We start from the raw sequence: 20,580 nt of genomic DNA, 5'->3' as shown, positions 1-20,580 counted from the left end.
ACATGCAAGATAGTTGCATAGGTATACACATGGCAGTGTGATTTGCTGCCTTCCTCCCCTTCACCCATATCTGGCATTTCTCCCCATGTTATCTCTCCCCAACTCCTACCCCCGCCGCCGCTGTCCCTCCCCTATTCCCCCCAATAGACCCCAGTGTGTAGTGCTCCCCTCCCTGTGTCCCTGTGTTCTCATTGTTCAACACCCACCTATGAGTGAGAACATGCATTCACTGTTGGAATAAACTTCTTTCTTAACATCAGTAGTAGTCTAGGAAAGATCATTAAGAAGATGTCCTACAGTGACCAGTGACCAAAGAGAAATAAAACCCACAAACAATGCCAACATTAGGCAACATTCCTAAAAGAATGTTAAACCAGGCATGCTTGGTCAAACCAAACTAAGCATAGCTGTTGGCCCCGTGGTTAAAGCCTAAGGTGACTGTTCCTGTTCTTTCCTAACAGTTGTGTGACAAACCAACACTGACCTGCTCCCTTTTGGCTTCTTTTTTCACCAGTTCACTTCTCATATTTCAAAAGTGTGTGACTCTTTCTTAACTAGAACTCTTAAATTTAAAGAAAACAGGGAGAGGAATTTGTTCCACTAAGGTACGTATAAAAATACGTGCTTATTTTGGCTTTTGTTGACAATGCTTTTGGTGTTTTGGTCATGAAGTCCTTGCCTACTCCTATGTCCTGAATGGTTTAATGGGACCTAAACAAACTCCACAGCTTCTACACAGCAAAAGAAACAGTCATTAGAGTGAATAAGCAACCAACAGAATGGGAAAAAATTTTTGCAGTTTACCCATCTGACAGGGTAATAGGGCTGATATCCAGAATTTACAAAGAACTCAAACAGATTTACAAGGAAAAACAAACAAGCCCATTCAAAAGTGGGCAAAGGATATGAACAGACACTTTACAAAAGAAGACATACATGAGGCCAACAAACTTATGAAAAAATGCTCATCATCACTGGTCATTAGAGAAATGCAAATCAAAACCACATTGAGATACCATCTCACGCCAGTTAGAATGGCGATCATTAAAAAATCTGGAGACGACAGATGCTGGAGAGGATGTGGAGAAATAGGAACACTTTTACACTGCTGGTGGGAGTGTAAATTAGTTCAACCATTGTGGAAGACAGTGTGGTGATTCCTCAAGGACCTAGAAATAGAAATTCCATTTGACCCAGCAATCCCATTACTGGGTATATATCCAAAGGATTAGAAATCATTCTACTATAAGGACACATGCACACAAATGTTCATTGCAGCACAGTTTACAATAGCAAAGACCTGGAACCAACCCAAATGCCCATCGATGATAGACTGGACAGGGAAAATGTGGCAAATATACACCATGGAATATTATGCAGCAATCAAAAACGATGAGTTCGTATCCTTTGTAGGGACATGGATGAGCCTGGAGACCATCATTCTCAGCAAACTGACACAAGAACAGAAAATGAAATACCGCATGTTCTCACTCATAGGCAGGTGTTGAACAATCTCAGCAAACGGACACAAGAACAGAAAATGAAATACCGCATGTTCTCACTCATAGGCGAGTGTTGAACAATGAGAACACATGGACAAAGGGAAGAAAGCATCACAGACTGGGGTCTGTTAGGGGGAAATAGGGGAGGGACAGCAGGGGGTGGGGAGTTGGGGAGAGATAGCATGGGGAGAAATGCCAGATATAGGTGAAGGGGAGGAAGGCAGCAAATCACACTGCCACGTGTGTACCTATGCAACTATGTTGCATGTTCTTCACATGTACCCCAAAACCTAAAATACAATTAAAAAAAAGAAAAAAAATACATGCTTTATAGTGAAGTAAGTTTCATGTAGGAGAGAATGAGGTTCCAGCACTAAAGAATGGTATGTGTGCCAGACACGTGCCCTTGTGGATTGAGCAGGGGATGTCTGCCACCTAAGCACAAAAAAACAGCATAACGAATTCAAGTGGACTGGGTATCTTTCATTTCAGTTTCTCTGTCTTTTATTTGTGTATTCCATGCACATTTATATTCCTTTTATTTTATGATTTTCTTTTAAATTTTTCTTTTGTCAGGCATCTTTTTTTCCACCTTGACTTGATAAAAGATTTAATTGTTCCCATACTAGAGCAACCATTTGTATTTTATTTCCTAGTTTCCCATTTTTTGCACTATTTTTCATTATCTGTTTATCTTCTTTTACCTTATAGTTTTTCAGTTCATGTAGTTGCTTCTCCTGCTCAAAACTTCTCCCATTTTTGAAGATGTTCTTTTTCTTTTTGCTGGTGAGATAGTGTGGGAAACTTCTCTGGTTTGCTCTCTTTCTAAAATTCTTGTTATATTTTGAATTTACATGGCTTGTCTTTTCTCTGGACTGAATTGCATCAATATGGTTTGTGTTATAAAAAATTATTAGATGCTTTTAGTATGTTGTAGACATTTTCAGCTGGATATGTTATGTGGCATACTTCTTTCCTTTGGTAAAGATGAAATATAGAAATAGGAAGAAACTTTAACTACCAACTTCTAAAAATGAACTGAGCCTTCATAGACAAAACCTAAATTGGCTCAACTTCCTCAGCAGTTTGTCAATATGGCAGTATTTCATTGTTCTTTTGGTTCCTACATAATTCTCACTTTAGTGTTTAGGATCCTTTTTTAAAAAAATTGTGGTGGGGATGACACTATGCATGCAGTGAATTAGCCCTCATATTTGTGTAGGAATTGTAGACTCACTGGGAGCTAATAGCCTACTGCCTGTTTACAGTACATTGTAAAGAGGTTTGTCCATGTGTCCAGTGACTTCTCAGATAATGTTTTTAGTAAAGTTTTACTGAGAGAGTTAAGATTAGCTCAGTCCTGCCACCACTTTTTCTAGAAGTCTTGCAGTGAGGTTCTTCTAAAAGAACTTTCTGATTTTTGTTGCAATTTTATTTGTTCTCTTTTGTTATTCCACATATTGAGCTGAGAAATTACATTTTAGTTCTCTTCCAAAGAGAATCTTCATCTTCAGTTTGCTCACTTTGTGGGCACATATATTTTCCCTTCAGCAGCAGCCATTTTGTAACAATTTTCAGCTCTAAAGAATTTTCCTTAATTTAATTTATATTTTCAGTTAGTGATAAAATACATTGCTTCTATTCCAGTTTCACTGACTACTATGAATAATCATTTGACAGCCTCTCCCTAATCCTTCAACCCCAGCCTGTTAAGCAATGCTTTGTCAGGAGTTTAAATTCAGTGCAAAGAGGTAAGATTTCCATGGTTTAAGCTGTAGCTCAGTGAAGTAAGCTCCTTCTAGAATACTTGGGGAATTCTTTCTTCTTCAGATCAAAATTCTACATCTGGAGCAAATGGGAGTCTAATAAATCACTTAACTTTTGTAATAATCTTTAAGGAAACCATCAGATCTCTTGAATTTACCCACATTGGAGTCTATTTATGAGTGCTGCTATTACTGTTGAGTCTATGGTATAGTCCCTTAAGTTTGTTTAAGATCATTATTAATTTGTTCTAAGTCAGCCAAATCAACAGAAAGGTAAATATGCACCAATGGAAAACATTTTTCAAAAGTTAAGCAGTTTTTGGTAAAACCCCCAAACCTTATTAATCTTCTGCAGATGACAACTTATATATTGCTGATGATTAAAGATACCCATGTGTTACAATAGGGCTTCAGACTCACAGCCCATCTCTTTTTTTTGATCTTTCAGTAAAATCATAATGCTAAACTGGTGACTTCACAGTCATTTCCTTGGCAAAAGATTAATATCACAAACACAGAGGAAAAAAGCCCCCACTTAAACACAAGTGTCTTCAATAACAGTGGGAGAAAACAGAATACTACTGGCAAAGTAAATTGCTTTTCTTCTTCAAACTGTTTTCTCTTTCCCATCCTGCCCCATGTGCCCAAGTGTAAAAGCCCTGCTTTGAAAGTGCTTCTTGTCATAGATCAAACACTTAAGAGAAAATGACAATAATAAAGCCCAAACATCCTAGGAATAGCTAGGAGAAACCCTCTAAGACAGTGGGAAATACATCAGTGCAGAAAAATGTAACCGTGTTGAATACACTGTTGGTGTTTCTATACATACAATTGAGAACTGCAGTTAGATTTTAAGGAATTATGTTAAATTTTATGCTCAAATACTTATTTTAGGGAGATCCTTTTCCTTGGTTCTCTGCAGGTTCTTTAGCTGCCAGCTTTTCTGAGAGGGAGGCTTAGGTGATAAAGGATTCTTGTGAGAATTCAATTGTTTTCTTTTGAACAATCTGATGCTCTTCAGAATGAAGACTAGAATATTCAGGTACCTTTACCTGTGAAATAAAGAAACACATAAGCATTAAAAACAATGTTCGAAATTCACACTAAGGATTCCATCCTGAAATAAATCATTAACAGCAGGTCTCAGAGATTTCTTCAATGAGCAACCAGTTTGTTTCAGTTACAACCAGGTGTGCTGAGAGATCCCAAAATATTGCCAGTTGGCTGGAGCCTGGAAGGCAGAGCTTGCAGCCAGCTAAAGAAACAATGCATTGCTGACAACTTCCATTTATCCTCCCAGCTTTCCCAAGGCTAGAAGCTGCAAAGAATGGACCTCATGCTCGACCTCTCAGGGAGGAGCCATTGGGGCTTGTGTGCTTTTCAAAGAAACCGGGTAACATTCCTTTCTGGGAGACTAGGTTTACCTGGGAGGAGGCACAAATGGCACTATGTAAGTTAGGCTTCCCTCGGACAAATGGCTTTTCTGGCAGTGGGGTGGGCATGTGTGCGGTGCCACAGATCAGATAAACTCCTTTCTATGTTTTGAGATGCTGCTTCTCCCTCAGTAACCTAAGGCTGCTGTGACTTCCAGAACACTCTGTGGCAAGTATAATGAAGCCGTAACTATCATTTTCAGGGGACTCAGTTTCTGAGGATTTTTCTACCCCTATCCTCAACCCATATATCTGTTAGCAAATGGTTTTTATTGTCTTTTTCTTACTATAATTTCTCTTCCTCGCTTCTTTTTCTTTTGCATTGGATTAAGAACACATCTAGAATCAGTGTTTTCCATTCTATTTAACCAGAATACTAGTTCCAGATTAGCAAATGAAACTACAGGTTGAAAACGGACCCAGTTCAACAGATGCAGTTACTGTAATTTGGATTTTTAAAATATGATTTGGGAAATTAAGACCATATAACTTATTTTTAAACACCTTCAAATATATCCTTACTACAGTTTATTTTTGGTGTAGTACAAATAGAACTATGTTCTCAAGATGCTCAAGAGATTATTAGCAAAGGCAATATTATTTATTTTTCCCAACTAGCTGTATTCTCTCATTAGAGACACACACACACACACATACACACACACACACACACCCCTAAGGCTTTTAGGTATGTGAAAACTTCATCTCTTAAATGCCAAATGCTCTAAGTGTTGGGGCTGCATCTGAGATCAATAATTGTGCACATACACTGGTCACCGAGAGCACTAGTTCCTGTTGGACAGCACCTTGACTATTTTGGCAGGCAGAAATGGGGGTTTTCCTGTGTCAATTGGGCAAGCATATGTATTTTTACTGGTTCATCTTAGCTGTGGATGCCTAAAAATTTGGTATCAATTGTTTATAGAAAGGAAAAGCAATCTGAGCTGTCAGCCTTGATATTACCTAAACCTGCATAGAATGTGGTAAAATAATACAAGATTTGTTTTTTAGGCCTGTTTCGTATTTTCTAGGCAATAGATCAAATCAGTTCAGGGTTCATTTTTAGCTCTTTAATAAACTGACACAGTATGCTGGCAGTGAAATGAGAATGAACCTTTAGCATGGAAGTGCCATACAGTCAAAGTTGCTATTTGTGCTATTTATTAATAACTAGGGAATGCTTGAGCACTGAGCTTAGCATGTTCAACAGGGAAACTAAGATTCTGGTGCTTTTCATTGTAATGAGTACTTTCCCTCATTTTTCTCTTTTCATCTCCATTTGGTATCTCAGCCCCAGTCCCTTGTCAATTCATACTCTTTACTTGAAACTTGTGTTTTATACACCAGACCAGCACAGTGAGAATTAACAAATCATTGACATGCCTTTTCTCTCATACTGTTACCTAAATCTTGACTCTTCCTCTCCTCGAAGTGCGCTCCCCTAGAGATTCACTTCTTCCAGGTCCTTATTCCAAAGTCAGTCCAGGGAGCCCTCTCCTGACCACCCTATCTGACATTTCATATCACCTTCTTTTTTCCGTCCTTAGCATTGCTTTCTACCTTTCATTCTTTATAGTTCACTTGTTTTTTTGTGTGTACTCTCTGTCTCTCCTACTAGAATATAAGCTATATGAGGCCAGGGATTGTTGTCTGTACTCCAGAGTCTATAACAGTGCCCAGCATGTAGCGGGCACTCCATAAATAAGTGAGTGAATGGAAGTCATTTACCTCAGGCTTTCGATTCTTTGTTCCATGATAAATGATGGATTTTCACAGCCTGCTTGTGAATATGCTGCACCAGTTTCTCCATCTCCTTCACCCCGTCCCTGCTAGAAAAGGGTAGGAGATATTCAGAGTGTGAGATGTATCTTCATCTCCCGAAGCTGTACCCAGCGTCAAAGCACTTACTGCACAGATATTCACTGAGCCAGTTTTTTTGGACAGACTTTCTTGAAGCTGAATTTCTCTCAAACATCAAAATGATACTCCTTCTGTCTCTGTCTAGACCTTAGGTTTCTTCTTCCCCAGCTTTTGAGTAGTCAGTAAAATTGATTTTAGCTAAACAGCTTATTCCTTTTCTTTATATTATAGTTCATTTGGATAAAGAAGCAAGCATGACAGTCCACTTATTGGAAGCCAGGAAAAAAACAATTGTGTGCGCTAGAGATGTTTCCTTTTGCTACATTTGCAGCACTGGTGACTGTGACATAAATCTATTGAGCCTTGCCATTGCTTAGCTGGGTTCCAAGAACATCCAATGCTTGTCTGATGTTAAGTTTTACTGCCCATGAAAGCAAACATCACCTCTGTCATGGCCAGTTAAACAGTATCTTTTCAGTGGACTTCTGCATATCTGAAACCCACCCGTCCAAAGCCAAAAGTAATGCCAGGGGGAAAGATTTTATTCTGCCATGTTTCTTACAAGGGAAGATCAAGGGTCAACTTGATTCATAAAATTATGGCAGTCATTTTTCAGCTGGCTGAGAGACTTCACAGATCAAAAAATACAGTGGCTACTAAATGATTTCTGATATGCACAATTCTAGTGTTTTTTATTCTCAGCATGTGGTGCAAAGCCTGCCAGAAACCATCTTTCTGGCTATTGACAGGCGGATTAGAAATCATCCACGATAGTTTCCTTCATTTCTCTACAGGTCGGTCATCCATTTAAACTGTTTAATGTGAGTTCCTCTGAAAGCCTGTTTTGTGCATGCTTTTTGCTTACATTTTGTTCTTCTCTTTCAGTGTGGTGCTCACCTTGGGCACATTTTTGATGACGGGCCTCGTCCAACTGGGAAAAGATACTGCATAAATTCGGCTGCCTTATCTTTCACACCTGTGGATAGCGATGGTGCCGCCGCCGAGGGAGGCAGTGGGGTTGCCAGCCCAGCCCAGGCAGACAAAGCAGAGCTCTAGAGTAATGGAGAATGATGGAAACAAAGTGTACTTAATGCACAGCTTATTAAAAAAATCAAAATTGTTTATCTTAAATAGATATATTTTTTCAAAAACTATAAGGGCAGTTTTGTGCTATTGATATTTTTTCTTCTTTTGCTTAAACAGAAGCCCTGGCCATCCATGTATTTTGCTATTGACTAGATCAAGAACTGTTTATAGCTTTAGAAAATGGAGACAGCTTTGTGAAACTTCTTCACAAGCCACTTATACCCTTTGGCATTCTTTTCTTTGAACACATGGCTTCTTTTGCAGTTTTTCCTCCTTTGATTCAGAAGCAGAAGGTTGGTGGTCTTCAAAAGTGAAAATAGAGATCTCCTCTGCAGTGTAGAGACCAGAGCTGGGAAGTGCAGGACATGGAGACCTGCAAGACATGTGGCCTTGAGGCCTTTGCACAGACTCACCTAAGATAAGGATGGAATGATGTCTTAATAAGACTGCTCAGCTTTGTGGAAAGTTTGAGCTAAGGTCATTTTTTTCCTCACTAAAAGGGTGTGAAGGTCTAAAGTCTTTCCTTATGTTAAATTGTTGCCAGATCCGAGGGGGTATACTGAATGCTGTGGCAGAGAAGTAAACATTACCTCACTGTTAGGCCTTTATTTTATTTTATTTTCCATTGAAAGCATTGGAGGCCAGGCGCAGTGGCTTACGCCTGTAATCCCAGCACTTTGGGAGGCCGAGGTGGGTGGATCACTTGAGGTCAGGAGTTCAAGAACAGCCTGGCCAACATGATAAAACCCCATCTCTACTTAAAATACAAAAACTAGCTGGACATGGTGGTGCATGCCTGTAGTCCCAGCTACTCCAGAGGCTGTGGCAGGAGAATCACTTGAACCTGGGAGGCAGAGGCTGCAGTGAGCTGAGATCGCACCACTGCACTCCAGCCTGGGCAACAGAGCAAGATCCTGTCGAAAAAAGAAAAGGAAAATGGCATTGGAATGTAAGACAACTGTAAAATATTGAGCCCACTTGGTCTAAAATTAAAAAAGAAGAACACCTGCCCATTGCCTTTTTATAAGTCTTTCTTTCCACACCTAAAAGCAGCTGCAGCTGGAAGGGCATTTTGGTAAATTCCACTGTGTAAAATAAAATATTGAGGATGACACACTTCATCAAGGCAGCAGGAATGACAGAGAGCAGAGAAGACCAAGCAGAGAGCACTGAATTTTGGGTACTGAAAAATTCAGTGCTGGGCTGAAAAGTGGACAGGACACTACAGATAACAAACAGAATCCAAGTGGGGGCTCTTGTGCACAGAGCTTCAAGTGACCTCTGGAGAGACATGGGGATTCACATGGAAAGCTAAAACAGAAGCTCAAGTTTCATATTCAACATCATCTTCTGTGTGACAAGGGACAAGCCATTTAGCCTCTCTGTGCCTATTTCTTCATGTATAAACTGGGACTCATAATATTTGTAAAATGTATCGATACTCTCAGGGCAAATTCACGGTATTGCTAGACAATTGAGATCAGTGTTGTAAAATTAAACTGATCTGGTTCTAATTGCCTCAAAGGCCAAAGCCCAGGCATTTGAAATGGAAAGAAGCAGAGAGGAGGCTGACTTAGCTGATTGGTATGGAAATAGTTGGGCCAAGAGCCAGAATTTCCCTTTGTAGCAACACAGCTAGTTTTACTTTGAGAAGCTCTGCTCCGTTGCTTTATAACATTGAGTCTGGTGGAATGGATGTCACTGTGCACAATAAAGTTTTCACAAGTATAAACAATGGTGATATTAGTCAACACTGCTGTAGCCAGGTGTGAAGGTATGGTGTGTAATGAATGTACATTGTGTTTGTAGCTTTGAATGCTAATCCTGAATTGTAGTTTTTTTAAAAAAAAAATATTTTTGTAAATCTTTGAAAGCTTTCCTTGTAAGCACCGGGACAAAAAAAAAAAAAAAAGAAAGAAAAAGAAAGAGGGACATTTGACAATTATAAAGAAACAACAGGAAATTAGAATGAAAAGCTGTGACAAACAGTGTCAATGTGGCCATGTCCAGATTCCTCCATGTCTCTCTCTACAAGCACCTCCCTAAGAAGCCTGACATTCCAGTGGCCTCTTCATAGTTACGTACGCTGCAACGTTGTGATTCCAGGTAAGCCCTACTCTTATCTGGATGTTCACATAAGAGATTTCTATCTGAGCATCCAGATGCCCTCTCAGCTCCAAGACATTCACCCCAGGCCCTGGATTCACTCTGGAATTAATAGGCTTCTAGAAATGAGGTATAAAATTTAAGACCAGACCTCAGCCATCAACATCGAGACCATCCTACAAGTCTTTCCAAATCTCACAGAAAAAGCTCCAATATTTCCTAACGACCCCAGGATTCCATATTGGGGTGGCCACAGAAATGGGTCTCTTAGGGCTTTGCCATAGCCTGCAGCTCATCCTTCAGAGGCACACACAGCATCTCTTGGCTGCTCTAGCTCTGTGGGATAGCCTCCCCTGGGGTCTCTGGGATGCAGGCCACAGTATCAGGGTAGACAAGGAGGATCGGTGAGAGGCTGTACTGATCCCTCTCCACAGAGATTGTATTGCCATTTTCCTTCATTTTTATTATAGAACTTAACATTTCACTAAAAAAAACCCCTCTTTTTCTAATCCTTAGTCTTTGTTTCACGGAAAGCCAGTTTTTCTTCTACCACATTTTCCAGGATCAACTTTAAGAAAAATGCAACATCCATTGAAGAAAAGTGGGGTGTATGCATGTGGTTTAATTCCAGATTGCTTTTGGGTTTAAGTGGCATCAAATTTCAGTATATTTCTGTCTTATGTGAAAGAAATATATTACTAAAACGTCAGTGAGTAATAATGTCAGCTGTCAAGCACTAGATTTATTTTTGCAGGATATGGAGTGCAATGAAGTGAGTCAATATGGCGAGGTGTATGTGATCTGTGGGAGTTATGCCATTTAACATAGGAAGTGTATGGAACTTTTCCTCTCTGCATTCCAGCTCTTACTGTACCATTAGAAGATGCAGGATTCTGTTAGTGTACAAAAAGTACAGACCTACATTCAAGCAGAATGGATCTAAAGAAGGCAGCAGTATCTGTTGTTTTAGAGAATAGCCCCATGTGTTTCTTAGATGCATTTAAATTCTTAATGCAAATAATGTAGCAATTTGAAAACTTTTCCATGTTAATTGTGTTTAAAATGTCTTGCTTTAAATACAAAAAAAAATGGTGAAGGGGATTATCTTTTGTTTTGAAGGTTAAATATTATTTTTGCCTTAGATAGCTTTGTAGTAATTTTTCTCCAGACAGTTCAAAACTTTTGAAAAAAGACATGAATTTTAATTAAAACCCTTTTCCAATGTTTATTGTATACAAGAATTATGCAATAAAATTTCTTTATAAAATATTTTCTTCTTTGCTTCCTAAAGACTCCTCTTATTTTCAGCACAGAAACATGGACTGCAGTTTTTAGTAGACTGCTCTGTCTGCCTCCTTAACCAGCTGACAAGTCTGCAGTCTGTATAGAGAGCCTTTCATCTGATGCAGTCTTTGGAAGTTGGGTCTCTCACAGTAGGGTCAAGTTCAACTCTCCATACCACAGGCCCTGGGAGAGTTCTCCAGGGATCTGAAAGGCTAGAGGAAAGGGAAACATTTGTAGAATTACTCAACCTTCACCTCACCTCAGCAAAATCTTCAGCAGCTTATGTACGTTTTTTGCTTAAAATATGGACTTGTGAGTTCCACCAGGACAACTCTGTGAGTAAAAATGCAGGAATGATACCACACTGATGCTTTGGCCTCTGTTAAAAAAATTGATAGGAAACTTATGCTACCATCGAGGGTTGGATTCTAGGGCAGTATATTAGGAGCTTTCCATTGCTCACAGATGATTTTACCTTTAAAAGCCATCTCTACAGATGAGTTTTGGTATTGTATTATTTGTTGTTGAAATGTTGAGTTGTTTTGTCGATTTATTTACTTTAGGGGGCAGAAGTGGAGTGATGAAGACTTTTATTTTTCAGCCCGTTTTTAAAGTCATATTCCTGGGATCTTAAAATTCACAGGCCAGCAACTTTATGTAGTGTACCTTAGAACCCTGCTTTTCATAGTGTAGTCCTCAGGCACTGAGGCATCAGCATCACCTGGGAACTTGCCAGAAATACAAGTTTCCAGGCCTCATCCTGGACTTCCTTAATCAGAAATTCTGGGCTGGGGCCTTAGCAGACTGCGCTTTAGCAAACCATCCATGTGATTCTTGTGCTTATTCAAATTTGAGAACCACTGCCTTGGAACTTTTAGTGAGAAAACTTCAATTAGTATTAATATTAAAAGCATTTATAGCTGACCCTCAAAAATGGCTTTTTTTCATCAGTAATTTTCTTTCTATGGCGGTGGGTGGATAGTTTTCCCAAAATGTCATGCCTTTTAGCTCTTGTTGTTCCTCACTGCCCATTTATCTTGTCCTGGAGGACAAGCCTGTCCTCATTCACTAGCACCACCTTAAACTATTTGCGTTTCTGGGCTGAGCCTGGGCTTCCCAATGGTGCTTCCCAGTGCCTTTCTAGAACCACAGGACATCCATGGCAGGGTTCATCACAGTAATGTCAAGAATTAGAGAGCAGGCCTCAGTGTATAAATTTATGTATCACCTTTCCCATCTCTTCCATTTTCTTTCCTATTCTGGATTCACATGGAGGGAAAAAAAAAAAAGAATAGAGGTGGTACTAAAGATGCATTTAACCAAAATACTCACTTTCTGGCATAGCTGATCCAGCACATCCTTTCTCATCCAGAAAGATAGAAAGCCCAGGTGGTGGGGGTGGGGTGTCTTTACCAAGGTCACTAAGTCAGACTCTGCCATGGGAGGGTGAAGGAGGATGACAGGTTCCTGTGAGCTCTCACCACACTCAGAGCATGTCTGCAGGACACCTGATGGACCTCTCCCAGGAACTGATGGAATAAAGAGGTTTGTTTCTGTTTGATTACAATTCATGACAGATTGATAACTGCAGAGGCATTCATACTTGGGGTTTTGCCCCCCTTCTCTTTAACACCACAGCTTATAAGGCTACTCAGGCATCTGGTGTTTGTTAGATGGCTGTGTTGCATCATCCTTATGATTGCTGGGGAACATCTCCTAGCATTCAAGCGATTGGAGGAAAGACTATAGGGCACAAAATGGCCTCATCCGGTTTACATCTTCATTACTGCGCTTTTCACATACCTGCTTACATCTGGAAAAAATCTCCAGGTAAACCTCTTGGGTTCTTTCTCTAAAGAGTAACTGCAATTATTAGGGCTATACCCAAATTCAGCTTAGAATAGGTATGTGGCTGAACTTCAGCCAAAACCCTGTGCCTGTCTAAAAGAGATTTTCTTTTTTTTTACATCCAATTACATAGGAGGGGTCTTTTCCCCACACATGGTCGGTGGGGTTCCTGATTCTTTATGCCCAAGTCTTCCATTTATGTCCTTAGGGAAAAGGCAGAGAAACTTTAGGGAAGGAACAGAGATCTCTTCAAATCTCCTTAGTGTTTTTTCTTCACTACCAAATCCCAGAATTCTAATATGGATTGCAGATCATGCCAAAATTTTACAAATGCTAAATCTTTACCCCACTAGGTACTACCACAAACTTTACCTTACTTACAGCATCAAGACCAGACAAAGAACGACAACAATAAAAACTGCAAGCAAAACCAACTGCCATCTCTATTTCCAGCCTATCCCTCTGGAATATGAAGTTCATACATTCAGCATGATTTATTAAGCACGTACTAGGGTGCCAGGTACCATACTTGGCACAGGAAACCCCAAACTGAATAAGACTCCCTGTGTGGTGCAATTAGCTGGAAAAACAGAAATGTAGCTAATTATGCATAATACCTTTACATATCACCTTTCATTGTACATATCAACCCTATGTTGCATAGGGTTATACAGAAGTGCAAATAAAATGTAATGAAAACTCAACTGGGAGTAGGATGAATTATCCTCCCCTAGAAAAGTGATGAAGCAGGGAGAGTGGCAGTCAAGGAAGGCTTCACTTAGAGATGAAAGTGCAGCTGGGTCTTGAAAAATACACAGTCTTTCACACAGAAGAGAAGAAAACAAGGTGGTTCAGAGAAAGAGGAGGGGTGTGATCTGTCACTTTTTCAAACACATTTCTGGTTATTTTGAGAAGTAGTGGTTGTCTAAGATCATCTCAGAAGTTTTATTTTTCATTTGCTTCACCCCCTCTCCTTTTCAAGGCATTCATATATATGTGTATATATATCCAGGCACAGCTCATCTTACTGTGCTTCACTTTATTGTGCTCCGCAGATCCTGCATTTTTTTTTTTAAATCGAAGGTTTATGGCAACCCTGCATTAAGCAAGTTTTTGGTGCCATTTTTCCAGCAGCATGTGCTCATTTCATGTCTCTGTGTCGGTTTTTGGTGATTCTTGGTATATTTCAAACTTTTTAATGATCGTTATTACATCAGTTACAGCAATATGTTATATAGTAATCTTTGATGTTACTCTCCTAATTGTCTTAGGGCACCACTAACTGAGCCTATAAAAATGGCAAACGTAATAAATGTTGTGTGTGTTCTGACTCCTCCAACAACCAGTCACTTTTTTGGTTTCTCTCCCTCTCCTTTGGCATCCCTATTTCTTGAGACACAACAATATTGAAATTAGGCCAGTGAAAAACCCTACAATGCCCTCTAGGTGTCCAAGTGAAAGGAAGAGTCACATGTCTCTCACTTTAAATCAAAAGCTCGAAATGGTTAAGTTTACTGAGGAAGGCAGGTCAAAAGCCAACACTGGCTTAAAGTTAGGTCTCTTGCACCAAACAGTTAACCAAGGTATGAATGCAAAGAAAAAGCTCTTGTAGGAAATTAAAAGTGCTACTCCTGGGAAGGCATGAATGATAAGAAAGCAAAACAGCTTTATTGATGATATGGAGAAAGTTTGAGTCATCTGGATAGAAGATCAAACAAGCCACAACATTCCCTTAAGTCAAAACCTAATCCAGAGCAAGGCTCTGACTCTCTTCAATTATATTACGGCTGAGAGAAGTGAAGACACTGCAAAAGAAAAGTCTGAAGCTAGCAGAGGATAGTTCATGAGGTTTGAAGAAAAAAGTCATTACAATGTAAAAGTGCAGGTAAAGCTGCAAGTGCTGATAGAGAAGCTGCAAGTTATTCAGAAGATCCAGCCCAGGGAATTGATGAAAGTGGCTACACCAAAAAAGACTTTCAATGTAAATGAAACAGCTTCTATTGGAAAATGATGCTATCTGGGACTTTCCTCACTAGAGAGGAGAAGCGAATACCTGGTTTCAAAGTTTTGAAGGACAGACTAACTTTCTTGTGAAGGTCTACTGTAACTGGTGGCTTTAAGTTGAAGCCGATGCTCATTTATCATTCTGAAAATCCTAGGACCCTGAAGAATTATGCTGAGTCTACTCTGCTTGTTTTCCATAAATTAAACAACAAAGCCTGGGTAACAGCATATTTCTTTACAGCATGGTTTACAGAGTATTTTAAGCTTACAGTTGAGATCTGCTACTCAGAAAATTGATTCCTTTCAAAATAGTTCTGCTGAAAAATGTACCTGGTTACCCAAGAGCTCTGATGGAAAGGTACAAGAAGGTGAATGTTGTTTTCATGCCTGCTAATACAATCTCCACTCTGAAGCCCATGGATCAAATCGCAATTTTTAAAGTCTTTTTATTTAAAAAATACATTTTGTAGGGCTGTAACTGATGTAGATGATGATTCCTCTGGTGGATCTGGGCAAAGTAAATTGAAAACCTTCTAGAAAGGATTCATCATTTGAAATTCCATGAAGAATATTCATGACTCATGAGAGAAGGTTAAAATGTCAACATTAACAAGAATTTGAAAGAAGTTGATTTCCTCCTTCATGAATGATTTTAAGGAGTTCAAGTCTTCAGTGGAAGAAGTAATTGCAGATTATTGTGGTGGTGGAAATAGCAAGAGAACTAGAATTAGAAGTGAAGTCAGAAGATGTGACTGCATTGCTACAATCTCATGATAAAGCTTGAACAGATGAGGAGTCGCTTCTTACAAATGAGCAAAGAAAGTGATTTTTTTTTTCTTTTTTGAGACAGGCTCTCGCTATGTTGCCCAGGTTGGTCTCAAACTTCTGTGCTCAAGTTACTCTCCTTTCTTGCCTCCCAAAGGGCTGGGGTTAGAGGCGTGAGGCACTACATCCAGCACCAAAAGTGGTTTCTTGAGATGGCATCTACTGGGGATGAGGCTGTAAACTCTGAAATTACAATATAGGATTTAGAATATTATGTAAACTTTTACAAGGAAGTACATAGAATGGAAAAAAGAGCCAAAATTAAAAATACTAAAACACCCCCACCAACAAAAGAATGTTACATAAACTTAGTTGATAAAGCAGCAGTGGGATTTGAGAGTACTGACTCCAATTTTGTAAGAAGTCATACTATGAGTAAAATGCTACCAAACAGCATTGCATGCTATAGAGAAATCTTTCATAAAAGTAGGAGTCAATGAATGCAGCAAACTTCACCATTGTCTTACTTTCAGATATTGCCATGGCTACTCCCACCTTTAGCTATGTCCACCTCACTCAGTGAGCAGCCATCAACTTTGAGGCAAGATGCTCCACCAGCAAAAAAATTATGACTCATTGAAGGCTCAGATGATGATTAGCATTTTTAACAATAAAGTCTTTTTAAGTAAGGTTTGTACACTTTTTAGACATAATGCTATCATAGGCTTACTAGACTACAGAATAGTATAAAAATAACTTTTATATGTACTGGGAAACCAAAAAATTTGTATGACTGGCTTTACTAAAATATTTACTTCATTGCCACGATGTCTAACAAAACACATAGAATATCTTCAAGGTATGCCTGTACGTATGTATGCGTGTGTATATATACATGTATGTATGTATATATATATATGCATGTGTGTGTGGCATGGACACATATAAACACACACACACACACACACACACACACACACATACAGGCATACCTTGTATGTATATATACAGAGAGAGAGAGACAACCGAAGGAAGAGGAAGAGGAGGATCTTAGAGAGAAGCTTCGGTGTCATTTCTTCCATTTCTGCATCCCATATCTGAGAAGAAACCAGCCTCTAAAAGGTCCTTCATATCTGCTTCCACCTCTATTCTACGCCCTCTGCTCAGGGAAGGCTATCAAGAGCTTATCTGGACCTCTCACTATGTTGCAACAGCTGCCAAACTGGCTTCCTGTCTCCAGGCTCTCTTCCCTCCTCTCAGCCTCCACCATGCAGCCAGTGATCTTTTGACATTATAAATTTGAGCACCTGGCATCCACTGTAGGATGTGGTGCAGACACACTGTAGCTGAGTCTACAGAGGCCCATTGGAGTCTGGCTACGACCTGTCCATCCTGGCTGCTCTCTCACCATTTCTTCCTCACTGTAAACTTTTTACTATGTACTGAAGGTGCACATCCTTTTCTATAATATTTTCTGCCTGAAATGTCCTTTTGCATTTTTTGATTTATAGGCTTCAGGAATCCCTCAAATCCAGACTCCAATAGCATCTCTTTCGTGATGTATACTGCCAATTTCCTTTCCTCCTCTGGCGTAAGTGTATGATCATGTGATGCACGAGGATTATTGTCTTATTTTCAGATATTGCCATGGCTACTCCATGGTTATTATTTCAGTCAATAACGGACCTCAGATATGACTGTAGTCGCTTAAGACTGTAATGGAGCTAAAAAATTCCCATTGCCTACTGATGTTGTAGTAGCTATAGCACAGCACGTTACTTTTCTATGTTTAGGTATGTTGAGATACACAAATACCGTTGTGTCACAATTGCCTACTCTATTCAGGAAAGTAACATACTGTACAGGACTGTAGCCTATGAGCAATGAGCTATACCACATAGCCTAGGTGTGCAGTAGGCTGTACCATCTAGGTTTGTGTGAATACACTCTATCATGTTTGCACAACAGCAAAATTGCCTGACACATTTCTCAGAATGTATCATCATTAAGTGACGCATGACTGTATTTCCACTTTCACTTGTTCATGTCTTGATTCTAGAGTTCATCACTTTGAATAACTGTCTCCCTCACCAGATTTGGAGCTCCTCTTGAGGACAGACATTTTAAATAAATCAATGCCTGGAAAAAAGGGTAGCTAGAATCCGTTCTTAGCAAAATAGATGGTGAAATTCACTGTCACTCCTCTTCTCTCTCATTTTCTTTGCCTTGTCCTATCCTTTCTTGTAACACCCCACCTAGGTCTGTTCTCTGAGCAATTCCCACAGAACTAGGAGCTTAATCTGTTAGACAATAGCTACCACCTACCTCCAGCATTTATTAAAGGCTAGACTAATATTTATGATCTCATTTGATTTTCTGGGCAACATAGAAGTCACAGACTGGAGATTTAATGCAAGTTTTCTTTACCTGAATCTTCTCTAGAACATACTTTTAAAAATAGATTTAAGGGGTACAAGGCTAATATTGTTACTTGGATATATTTCATAGTGGTGAAGTCTGGGCTTTTAGTGTAAACATCACCCAAATAGTGTTCATTGCACCCCACAAGTAATTTTTGATCCCTCATCCCCCTCCCAACTTCCCACATGCCCGAGTCTCCAGTATCTATTACTCCATTCTCTATGTCCACGTGTACACATTGTTTAGCTCCCATTTATAAGTGAGAACATGTGGTATTTGACTTCCTTTTAGAACATTTTTTTTTGCCAATATTTAAAAACCAGGAGATTTCACGTAAAAATATCACTTTTTTGATTCTTTGGAATAGAGGGAGAATCTGGCAGTTCTGGGTAGCTGCCAGGTAGTGCGATTGGCAGCTGTACACTTGAGGTAATGATTACATTTCCAGTTTGCCACAAGCCTCGCCATTTCTCATGGGCTCCCATTTGTCTTTATATTTGCACAGTTTCATTGTTTCTTAAAATATGCAAATGTTTTGTACCCCTGCTTCTATCAAAATGAAAAAATAAAATATACAGTATGAAGGCCACAGGACTTTTTTTTAAACCTACCTATCTCATATAGACATTTGGTTTGTAACCCCTGTGGTAGGTAATATTATTATCCCTCTTTTGCTGATGAAGAAACCAAGGCACAGGGAAGCAAATAACTTCACCATGATTATGTATCTAGAAAGCATCCAGAAAAGACATTTGACTGTAAAGCCTGTGCTTTTAAATGGAGGTCACCAAACTTTTTGATCCTACACGTCTATAAATAAAAAATGTTGGCATGTCCATGTAATATGTACATTAACTTCTAAATTATGTATGTTCACCACTATAGTAATATAGTATTCACATTCCAAAATACATGCAAAAAGTGAATAATTTTAAAAGATGAGAAAAATATTTAAAACATGAATTTAAAAATAATTTTAATGTTATTTAATATGGCATAAAAATATTTACCTTTACTAAAAACCTTTTGCTTGGAAATGCATCCCTCTATTTTTATTTGATATCGATGATGTCTTATTTTCAGATTATGGTTGTTGTTGTCAGTGCGGCAGGAAAAGCAGTGGCAGAGAGGCCATCTTTTCTATGCCTGGGTGAATGATCATATCCCTTCTATGTTTGGATCCACTTCCAACACTTCGCCCTTTGCCCCTTTCAATGTTGTAAAATATCTCCAAGAGGTGACTTTTTTTTTCTTTTGCCAGTATCACTTCTTCTGAGACATTTTTATCCTTTTCCTCACCTCCACTTTCCTCATTTATGTCAATAAGTTTGCCTTCACTACATTCTCTGTCTGCAAACCTAGAGTATCTCAAAGGGTGGCAGTGTGGACATCCATGGTCCCTTGTTTCTTCTATAATTGCCATTTATGTTTGATTCTATTTCACTTGCAGGATTATCACTTTTCATTTCTTGGCTACATTTTCCTATTTGTTTATACTTTATGAAGCTGCCCACAGTTAACCTACTGTGGGAATTGAAATATGAGCTATGTTGCTAGTAGACTAGTATTATTTAATGAAGATGTAACTAAAATTTGTGCATAATGGAATCAGGCAAAATGATGACTACCTATACTGATAAAGCTTATTTTATTTATTTTTTATTATTTTACATAAAAATTATTATAATTATTAAAAAAATTTTCCCTACTTCCCAATACCGTGTTATGTGCGTTTGTTCACTCCTGGGCTCCTAACATGAATGAGAGAGGTGATCATGATAACTCCAAGGTATAATTTACATTTTAATCGGGCCCCTAAATGCATATGTACTGTGGGAATTTAGGAAGGGCCAGTTGGATAACATCCTTACCCCAACTACTGAGCCTTGGTTCCCATATCATTCTCTCTTCATAGGTAAACTACGAAACTATTTCTTTCATTGACTCTCTAGTTAAGCTTTTCTACATCTTCTGGCACTGTCTTAGTTGTTTGTGTTGCTTTAACAAAATACTTGAGACTGGGTAAGTTACAAAGAACAGAAATTTATTTCTTACAGTTCTAAAGGCTGGAAGTCCAAGATCAAGGCACCAGCAGGTTTCACTTCTGTTGAGGGCCCAATCATTGCTTCCAAGATGGTGCCTTATTGCCGTGTCCTTTAGATGAGTTAAATGCTGTGCTCTTAAATAGTAGAAGAGCAGACAGGCAAAAAGGGGCCTACCTATTTCCCTCCAACCCTTTTATAAGGCACTAATCCTATCTATGAGGGTAGAGCTCTCATGACCTAATCATCTCCCTAAGGCCCTAGCTCTTACCACTGTTGCCTTGGGGATTCAGTTTCAACATTGGACAAATGCAAACATTCAAATCATAGAAGATAGCTTTCTAAAATAACTTCTAAAACATTTTTCTACTTTCCAAAGTATGTCAGAAAATATACTAGTTACATTTTATTCCAAGAAATATCCATTCTGAGAACACACACACACACACACACACACTCACAT

General features: G+C 39.1%; 1 protein-coding gene across 4 annotated transcripts in view; it reads left to right on the top strand.

The window, feature by feature from the left end:
• Nucleotides 1-11,020, top strand: part of MSRB3 (methionine sulfoxide reductase B3) — a 209,941-nt gene extending 198,921 nt beyond the window's left edge. For all 4 annotated transcript variants that reach the window (XM_035256188.3, XM_054238310.2, XM_078336123.1 and 1 more), the window contains one exon: nt 7,447-11,020. In XM_035256188.3, coding sequence (XP_035112079.3) covers nt 7,447-7,617 — 171 coding nt within the window. In that variant the 3' untranslated portion in view covers nt 7,618-11,020. The remainder of the gene's footprint in view (nt 1-7,446) is intronic.
• The last annotated feature ends 9,560 nt before the right edge of the window (nt 11,021-20,580 follow it).

The sequence above is a fragment of the Callithrix jacchus genome, chromosome 9, assembly GCF_049354715.1.
Source record: "Callithrix jacchus isolate 240 chromosome 9, calJac240_pri, whole genome shotgun sequence".
Lineage (NCBI taxonomy): Eukaryota > Metazoa > Chordata > Mammalia > Primates > Cebidae > Callithrix > Callithrix jacchus.
This window is presented reverse-complemented; position numbering and strand designations above follow the sequence as displayed.